This window comes from Engraulis encrasicolus, chromosome 23, assembly GCF_034702125.1.
Source record: "Engraulis encrasicolus isolate BLACKSEA-1 chromosome 23, IST_EnEncr_1.0, whole genome shotgun sequence".
In the NCBI taxonomy this organism is placed as follows: domain Eukaryota; kingdom Metazoa; phylum Chordata; class Actinopteri; order Clupeiformes; family Engraulidae; genus Engraulis; species Engraulis encrasicolus.
The window spans coordinates 36,352,704-36,362,703 of NC_085879.1; the positions used below are offsets into that span (position 1 = coordinate 36,352,704).

Sequence of the window (10,000 nt, forward strand, 5' to 3'; positions counted from 1 at the left end):
ACTTAGCAAATGTCCCTCAACATTAAATATATATGGTTGGTTTTATGTATCTGACTCGCTGTGTAATTCCCTTTCTATGTGACTGCGAACCTCTGTGTATAGTTTCTATGTTACTGCTTAGAAATAATCATTTTGTGTAACGTTAGGGCTGTTTGACTGCAATAGTGAGACTGTCCATCTGACTCGTTTATTGTATCTGCAGTATTGCCCTTTTTGACTGGTAGTAACTTGCTGCCGTCTGAAAGGTTGCTGTGAGGGGAACGGCAATCCATCACATCCAATTGGTTTTAAATTCTTTGAATTTAAACAGGCTTTTGACATCCAGGGGGACATGGACACACACCTAAACACGCGCACATACACAGTACTGAACTGAACGTAACTGAGTTTCTTGTGACATCCAAACACACACACAGTACAGCCAGACAACTATCACTGCATGTTTGATTTTAGTAATTGTTTGCGTGTGATAAATAAAACTCGCTGTGTGCACATGATTGGCTTTAGTTCTGAACGTGATTGACTTAAATAAAAATGCCTGTGTGTCTAATTGAATTGTGAATCTTCTTTTGACAGGCGGGGCCAGTGTGGTCTGAGAGAGCTTGCTGCCGTGCTGTGAGGAGAGGAGAGGACCATGGGGGGCCCAGAGGTGTGCAGCCACGTCAAGGTGGTGGTCCGCGTTAGACCCCCCAACTCCCGCGAACAGGCCACGGCCTTCAAGAGAGTCGTACAGGTCAGTGTCTCTCCCTGTTACTTCATAGTTATCGGGTCCGTCTCAATATCTAGCCTCCTGTCCTCGCCTTGTGCTTCAATGTCTCCCCGCCTCCATGGAGTAAATAATAAAGTTTCCCCGCTGGCAGCCTAGACACAGCAACTTTTTGGGGACTTTTCCCCATTTAACATCCCTGTTGCAAAGAGAAAATTACCTTTTGTACTTTTGCGAGATATTGAGTAAGACTTCTATGTCAATGACGTCTTGCATTGAGAGGCCACAAGCACAAGGAGACGCAGAGGATAGATAATGAAATTGGCGACCATGACAACAAGCACCTTGTTGTGCAAGCACAACATCTTGACAAGCTTCCCCTGAAAGGATGAATAAACTTGGTTTGTATTATTAATGTAATTTGAGATGTTGTTTACCAAAATGTATTGCTATTTAATTTTGGCAGGCTTTATTTGAAAGGATATGGAAAAACATATCCATTCCTGTTATGATGGTGGTCGTGTGTCTGTGATACCCAAAGGCTATTCCCTGCCTGGAAGTGGTTTCTCAAACGTCATCCCAGCTGATGTTCAACTGGACTTTGTTCCAGTTATCTGGTTATTGCCAGTAATTGTTTTATTGTGGTAATGTAGTCAGGCTCCTTGTATGAAATTCAAAAAGCATAAGCACACTTGAAATTGGCAGTGATGAAAATCATGATAAAGGACCGGTGTATTGCATTACACTTAGCTGAGGCTTTTCTCCAATGCGAGGTAGTTATCTACAGGGTATTGGTTACAGTCCCTTGAGGAGTGTGGGGTTAGGTTCCTTGCCGAAGGGCACTTCAGCCATGGATGGAGATGAAGGGATATAAAGTAAGGGTGGGATTCAAACCTGTAACGCTCTGATTGTAAGACCACCACCCCTAACCTTTAGGCCACCGCTGCCCCAAAATGGTATGAATGGTCAACAGACTCTTTGATTATGAACACGTTACACACTGGACCTCCTAGGATATTCTCCAAGGAAGCAGCTTTTCTGTTCAACTCTAAACTGAAATCCATTCTGTCATTGCACTTCCACAGGTGGTGGACCGCCACATGTTGATGTGTGATCCCAAGGATATTGTACTCTACTCTAGAATGATGTTCTATACTAGTATTCTGTGGGCAGCCGTGGCCTAGTGGTTAGTGAGTTGGTCTTTCAATCTAGGGCTTGCAGGTTCAAATCCCCCCTGACCTCTCCCTACATCTCCATCCATGGCTGAAGTGCCCTTGAGCAAGGCACCTAACCCCACATTGCTCCAGGGACTGTAACCAATACCCTGACAAATAATAACTGTAAGTCGCTTTGAATAAAATGAAAGCGTCAGCTAAGTGCAATGTAATGTAATTCTAAACGTTATTTCAAACTCTATTCTGTCCCATCTACCACAGGTGGTGGACAGCCACATGCTGATCTTTGACCCCAAGGAGCAGGAGGTGATGTTCTTCCGGGGCCAGAAGATCGGCAACCGGGACGTCCGCAAGCGCGCCAACAAGGACCTGAAATTCGTCTTCGACAACGTGTTTGGCGAGGACAGCCGACAGGAGGAGGTGTTTGAGAACACTACCAAGGGGATCGTGGACGGGGTGCTCAACGGATACAACTGCACAGGTGGGGCCTGACCCTGGGTTGATGCGTTCACGTCACTCTATTACCTTACATTACACGACATATTCTGCACATACAGACTTCAACAAGGGTTTTGTATGTTTTTTATGTTACTGCGAGCCCTCATCTTCATTGATCCCAATGAAGCTTTGGAAGCCCAACCGGGAAACTCCAACTCCCATTGTCATTGTGACACAGTACTCCACAGCACAAAAGTGTTCACTGCACTCCACACAGCGAAATTGCATTTATGCCTCACCCGTGCAAGGGGGCATCCCCCAATGTCTGCTGAAAGGGAGCAGTGCGGCAGGACGGTACCATGCTCAGGTCACCTCAGTCATGGAAAATGATGTGGGAGAGTACCGGTTAATTACTTCCCCCACCAACCTGGCTGGTCGGGAGCCGAACTGGCAACCTTTGGGCTACAAGTCTGACGCCCCTACCGCTTATCCATGACTGCCGGCTGACGATGACAGTACATCGAATTATGAATGTACGAATTGCAAAATAGTACAGAGTAGACAGGCCACTAATTAAGCTCTGTGTACATGAATAGCATTGCTTTTTTGTGAATGAAAACTGATTTTCTCAGAACAGAAGCTTCTGAAGGGTAGAAAGAGATGACTAGCTTCCACCATTGGAGAGCAATGACTGGAAGCGGTTTGGACCAGGACTGTGCATTTGGCAGAGGCTTTTATGAGAAGCGATTGACAACAGCAACCGGAGCACAGAGCAAGGCAAGGCATGAGAAGCCTGGGTGCGGGGCAGTGTTGCGAGTGGGGTTTGTTTATGCAAGAGAAGGAGAATGTGAGTCTTCACAAGCTTATCAAAGATTTAGCCGCATGACGCAGCACAGAGCATGTTGTTACACCATTGAGGGACAGTGTCATGTTTGTTGGACTGTTAAGTTTTTATTTTTTAAGTTTTCACAATATTCAGTGTCTGCATTTAATGCAGCATTGACCCAGTCGGCACCTCTGGTCCGCCCATAAAACTGCACGTTTTCCCCTCCGAATGCTCCACCCGTGGTCGTGCGGTGCCAATCACTGCCAGACATTAGGCATATTAATTACCCACTACATACAGCGAGTGGAGCAAACGTGGGGGAAAATAAACTATTTCATGGGCGGGCCCAGAGGAGCCAACTAGGTCAATACATGTTTTGCGCATGATGGGAATGTGACCAATAGCCCATCGCCTGCAAATATAACCACTCGCCCAGTGTAGTGTTGTGTTGTGTAGTGAGACTCCCTCAGCCTCTGCATTTAAAGTAGCGATGGCTAGCCTTCTCAGTCAACAGCCGCAGTGGTATGAAGTATGAAGAGTACAAATTCGTAAATCATGCCGATGAGTCATCCCCAAACGGTCAAAACCACCAGTGGAAAAGTGACCATGGCACTGTACTGTACCACAGGCAGCTAAATGCAGATGACGTGACGGACGATTTGGTGAATGTTCCTGTCCTGCAGTGTCTTGGATACGTGGAGAGAGAGGATGGAAAGGGAAACATGAATGAAACATGCACACTTGGTGATTCTTGGTGGTTAAATTGCGGCAGGCTATCGTTGGCAATGCGCTGTGTTTAGGCCCTAAAAAGGCAGGGTTTCTTTATTTTTTAAAAAAAAAATGTTTTTTCAAAAATCCCTCAGCCAGGGACCTTGCACGGCCAGTCCAACCTGTCCCGGTCCCTCCTGTGGCTGAGGTGACAGAAGAACACGGTTGCGACCTTTTCCTCCTCACAGCGCAAGACAGACTGCCCAGCTCAAACACACTGCATGCAAATTCATCTCCAAACTCTTCATTTTCCCCGTGTGCGGGTGTGTGTGTGTCCGCCGCTGTGTCTGACTGAGCCTTAAGTCCTCTTCGTGTGCGTGTGCGTGTGCGCGCGCGCGTGTGTGTGTGTGTGTGTGTGTGTGTGTGTGTGTGTGTGTGTGTGTGTGTGTGTGTGTGTGTGTCTGTGTGTGTGTGTGTGTGTCTGTGTGTCTGTGTGTGTGTGTGTGTGTGTGTGTGTGTGTGTGTGTGTGTGTGTGTGTGTGTGTGTGTGTGTGTGTGGACTTCAGTCCCCTCTGCTAGCTAGGGGTCATCACTTTGTTCCCCACGCGATGACTCATTCTCATCTCACTCCTTCCAGCCTTCTCTCTCTCTCTCTCCCTGTCTCTCTCTCTCTCGCTCCTCATCTACGTGAGCGAGGCAGGGTGTGAGAGAGAATGTCAGGCTCTCATCTCTGTGAAGCTTTTCATTTCCTTGTATTATTTCTTTATTTTATCATATTTATTTATTTGCGATATATTGCTTCCTCCTCCTCCTCAGTCATGGCTGTGTGCAGGGTTGCCAGATATGACTGCCCCCCCCCCCCCCCAAAAAAATGCTCAAAGCCTGCCTGGAGGCACTGACTCCCGTCAAATCTATATTCTGTTGATTTCTGTGGCAGTAAATCACCAGAACCTGCCCACTACCCTTTTTTTTTACCCACAGACAGTCATCCCAAACGGCCCAGTTGGGCTGGTATCTGGCAACACTGGCTGTGTTGTGTTGTGTTGTGTTGTGTTGTGTTGTGTTGTGTTGTGTTGTGTTGTGTTGTGTTGTGTTGTGCTGAGCAGCTGGCTGGGGTGGCGGAGCAGAGGCCTCCTCTTGTGGGCTTATTGTGCTTTCGTCACATAAAGACAGCCGAGCCCCGTACCCCGTTACCGAATGAGTGGGTGAGCGGCTGAACGCTACTGTACTGTAAATGAATATAAATGAGTAGGTGAGCTGAACCGAGGGGATGGTTTCGAGACGCTAAATCCTCCTCACACCATCGCAGTCAGCCTTGAGTCCTCGAGAGATTTCTGTGAATGGACGAATGAATGAAATATATGGATGATAATGAGTGAATGGGTAGCTCTGAATCCTGTTGTTCAGATTGGCAGGAGGGCGGGCGGTCGGTCGGTTGGCGAGATCCTTGTTGCAGGTATGAATCATCAACGGTCTGCCAAGGTCTCGGTCTCTCTCTCTCTCTCTCTCTCTCTCTCTCTCTCTCTCTCTCTCTCTCTCTCTTTCTCTCTCTCTCTCTCTCTCTCTCTCTCTCTGGCATTCTTAAAGCCTGACTATTGCACGGAGGCATGGCAACAGGTCTGTGTGTGTGTCTTGAGGTGTGCATTCAGACTGAGGGTGTATAACTGTAGTCCTTTTGAGGTGTGTGCATCCAGGCACCATTGCATTGCCGGGTATTTTGATGATAGTAACATTTTCTTCCCTCGGTGTTCCAACAATTCTTTGTTCACTCACCATCGGCGAATCCACATAAATATGCTGCGGAGAGCTGTCATGAATGCGTGAAGCCTGTGTGCTGCAAGCAGAAAGCCATTCAAGTCTGTTTTTGTCAGTCTTCAAAAAATCTCCACTTTTGACACGTTTTTAGAAAACTAAAGTGTTGGTGTAAACAACAAAAGGCCCAAACAAAGGGAAAGGTTTTTCGAGTATACCTGGGTATGAATAAACAGCGTGTTGGTTTAAAGGGACACTGTGTGAGATTTTTAGTTGTTTATTTCCGGAATTCATGCTGCCCATTCACTAATGTTACCTTTTTCATGAATACTTACCACCAGCATCAAATTCTAAGTACGGTATTCATTATGACTGGAAAAATTGCACTTCTCATACATGAAAAGGGGGATCTTCTCCATGGTCCGCCATTTTGAATTTCCAAAAATAGCCATTTTTAGCTGCAAAAATGACTGTACTTGGACCATACTAGAAAAATATTTGTTTAATACTTAGTAAACTTTCATGTATAGATTAAATTTGGCAATTGGCAGCCCAATTTCAATAAGCAGCATAGTTGCAGTACCTTTTTTGACCATTTCCTGCACAGTGTCCCTTTAAGGCCGGGCACATGTTTGCTGTGCGCCTAAAACTATGCATACAATATTGTGCAATCAAGTGCACACATTGGTTATGGACGACCGGAGCACTTTGCTCGATACTGGCGGTATCATCTAGGGGCTTTCATTAATGTTTTCCTCCATTTGTTTGACACTACTGCAAACTCAACATGGAAGTTCATCACGTGTCTTGCTACATTGTGACCGGTGCTCTACCGTGCGCAAAGTTGACATGAAATGAGCTTTGGGGTCTTAATAATCCCCCTTCTCTCAGCATGTCTGAGGCACGCACTGTCCTCCTGCCGCCTGCCTTCCACATTTCCATCGCAGCCTTTGCCTATCTGGCTTGGCTGCAGTGGTGTTCCTTCAAAATGAATCATACTTGTCCTGGAACCACCACGTAATCTGCTGGGAATCTACCGTGTCTGTCTGTCTGTCTCTGCCTCTGTGTGTGAGACGTCCACCTCAGATGGTGTGCTGCCGGTGTCCCCCTGTGCCATGTGGGAGCGAGGGGTGAAGTGAGCATGTGTTCTCCGTGTCATTAGGCGGTGTGGTGTGCAGGAGAGAGGGCAAGCTCTTCCTGGTAACCGGTTGCTTCCCCTTGGAGGATTTGAGACCTCGCTAATGATCACGTTTGGTCAGGAATAATGTCTGTCTGTGTATGTGCGTCCGTCCCTTTGACTGGGAGTCGCGGTGACTCAGATGTTCCCAAACGTTCCGCTGTCACCATAACAGCAGTCCTGCTCTACTTTCTTGGTAGGAGGTGATGGCGAGTGCTGCCCGTACGTGTGGCTTAGAGAGTGGTTACAGTGTTTCCCACAGAAATTTTGGAAACTATGGGGGCAGCTGAGATTTTTTTTTGTTGGGGGGGATTTCGCAGGGTAAATGCAAAACAATGAGTACAGTATGACATTGGCGCATGGAGAAACTACAGGCCTTCATTCAGCCATTTCTATTTTGAAAAATTACATAAGATACATAAGAGCACAGATAGGAATTTAGGAGCACTGTGAAATTGTTAACGCACAGACAAAAAGGGTCTAAGATAGTAGGCTATGCTTTTTTTCCTCACACACATATAGGCGTACACATTCTACTTGTACATGAGGGGTGCTGGTCACAGAGCCAGTTTTTCAAAATTCCTCCCAGTTAAAGTTCTGAACATCATATTACACATTTATGTCTATATTCACATTCATTACACATTCATTTCTATATGCAGCAGCCCGATGTCTCCTCTGCTGTGTCAAAGAAAGCATGTCGCCTAACTCATTATCATACAACAGTAGAACAAAGCCTGGGGAGTGTCAGTAAACTAATCCCAACTGTCCCTTGGGTCCCTAGGTCTTTCAAGCACTCATGGTTTTCTCTATAGGAGGTATTTACTCCAGGAGGAAAATGCGAAGGAAATCATTTTTAAAATCGTTTGTTTTTTGGAAGAAAAAAAAGTGAAACTTTTTGTTTGTTTTACATTTTTGGAAACTATGGCTGCCAAATTTAAACTATGGCGGTTCACTGGGTTAGTTCCTGATGCAAGTTGCCACTGTTTTTATTTAATAATCACTGGGCCAATGATATTTTCTTGGGAGGCTCAGATGTCAGGTGGTGATACCTCAGCTAATGCCCATAAATGTATTAGTAATTGGTTTAATGTGCTGCAATGAATGCTTCTCAGATAATCCACTAAAAACTAAAAATCAATTAATTCATAAATTAGGCATCAGCTATGGTTGCACCACCCTGATGTGTTCTTCCAAAACATCATTGACTCATTAGTATCCACATTATTATGGATGGATGCATCTTCAGTCTTTAAATGAACTTTTCCACCGTTGCTCCAGATGCTTGCCTGACTGCGCGTTGACGGCAAGAGAGTACAGAATTGGTATGATGTGAATGCTCTCGTGGTCAGCTGAGGCTGATGGTGACGACTTGTGGCCCAGCTCACCGTGGCCACCACACATCGGGTCCGACAGCATTGCGGAGGAATGTTGGTTCTGACGATCCCAGTTACACACAAAGACACACACACACACACACACACACACACACACACACACACACACACACACACCTCGGTCTTAACTCTTGTGTGTGTGTGGTGTGTGTGTGTAGTCTTTGCTTATGGAGCCACGGGAGCGGGTAAGACCCACACCATGCTGGGCAACACGGAGGACCCGGGCGTGATGTACCTGACCATGAAGGAGCTCTACTCACGCATGGACCAGATGAGGGAGGAGAAGGTCTTCACGCTCGCCTACTCATACCTAGAGGTGAGACACACACACACACACACACACACACACACGGCTCGTTTGAGCCAGCCTACTCCTACCTGGTGTCGAGAGACCAGACCATGTGAGAAACAAACGCATATTTTGTGGTGATGTATTCACCTAATGCTTTTTAATAGGCCTTTATGTATGTATGTATGTATTTAACACCATGTGTGCGTTCTTTAATTCATTTTGTATTTTGTCTTAACTCCATGTTTGCATTGCTTAATTTTTTAGTTGTTTGGGAAGCATTGGGTTGCATTCTGTGTATGTAATGGGGCTATATACAAATGAATGTCACTTGACTTGACTTTTAAAGGCAGCTATCCCCCTGTTGCTTGTGTGTTTTGTTGTCCAGGTGTATAATGAGCAGATCCGGGACCTGATGGCCAACTCAGGCCCTCTGAACGTGAGAGAGGACAGCACCAAAGGAGTGGTGGTGCAGGGACTCACCGTGCACCAGGTAAATGCCTGCACACTGTTGTTGGGGGAACAGGTCATTTTGCGCAGGAACTAGTTCAAAGTTCAGTTTCAAAATGAACTGGTTTGTTCATAGTTCAGAATTGTTTGGTGTATCTGGGCTTTTTCTGAACGGGGAAATAGGGGCGCTCCACCCTCATACCTCCACGGGTGCACCCTCATACTTCTTTTTTTTTAAATATATAAATTACTTTTTTGAGCGCCCCTAGTAAATTCCCCCCTTCACCCCCCCGCAACCTGCCATGATGCTCCCTCATGCCAAAATTCCTAGAAAAAGCCCTGTGTATAGTTCCTAATTGTTAACATTAACATTTGTTAACAATAACATTTGTACAGGAACTAGTTCAAATTTCAGTTCACACATTCAAAATGAACTAGTTCGTTCATAGTTCATGATTGTTTGTAGTCTTTTTATGCAAGAGTTTGTTGCAAGCTGCATTGATCAGTATCTTTGGCAAAGCCTATACACCACCACAGATGATGATTATTTTTTTCAGAACTGAAAATATATGTGTTTGTTGTCATTTTATACCATTGGATGTCTTTTCAATGTACTTGGCTGAGTTTTCACCTGAACACTAAGGAAATGTGGCAACCTATGAAACAAAGGCGCAATGAAGTTCATTTGCAGGCCCCAGAATGTAGTTCGAATGTAGTTTGTTAATCAGGCCGTAAATGGTGTGCGCTCAGTTCATTTTTCGCCCAAATTATGAACTAGTTCATGAACTCTAGTCCACTGAACTAGTTCAGGTACAACACTGCCTGTGCGTGTGTGTACTGAAAGGGCTGATATTGCAATGGCTCTAGATGCTGGAGGGTGATGCGTCGAGGAGGAGAATGGGGGAGGGAAGAGCTGAGGGCGTATGACTGTTGGAAGCGCACTGTACTGTAGAGTTTCCTCTGCGCTGTTCTGACTCATGCTTTGGCATGCATTACTCTGGATGCGCAACACTTCTGAATCTCTCTCTCTCTCTCTCTCTCTCCCTCTCTCTCTCTCTCTCTCTCTCTCTCTCTCTCCCTCT

The 10,000-nt window shown here is 45.8% G+C and overlaps 1 protein-coding gene across 2 annotated transcripts in view; it reads left to right on the top strand.

Moving 5' to 3' along the window:
* The window catches only part of kif18a (kinesin family member 18A), a 51,803-nt gene that overhangs the window by 964 nt on the left and 40,839 nt on the right, over window positions 1–10,000 (top strand). For both annotated transcript variants that reach the window (XM_063189476.1, XM_063189477.1), the window contains exons 2-5: window positions 577–733; window positions 2,143–2,362; window positions 8,338–8,495; window positions 8,857–8,961. In XM_063189476.1, the coding sequence (XP_063045546.1) occupies window positions 635–733; window positions 2,143–2,362; window positions 8,338–8,495; window positions 8,857–8,961 (582 nt within the window). In that variant the 5' untranslated portion in view covers window positions 577–634. The remainder of the gene's footprint in view (window positions 1–576; window positions 734–2,142; window positions 2,363–8,337; window positions 8,496–8,856; window positions 8,962–10,000) is intronic.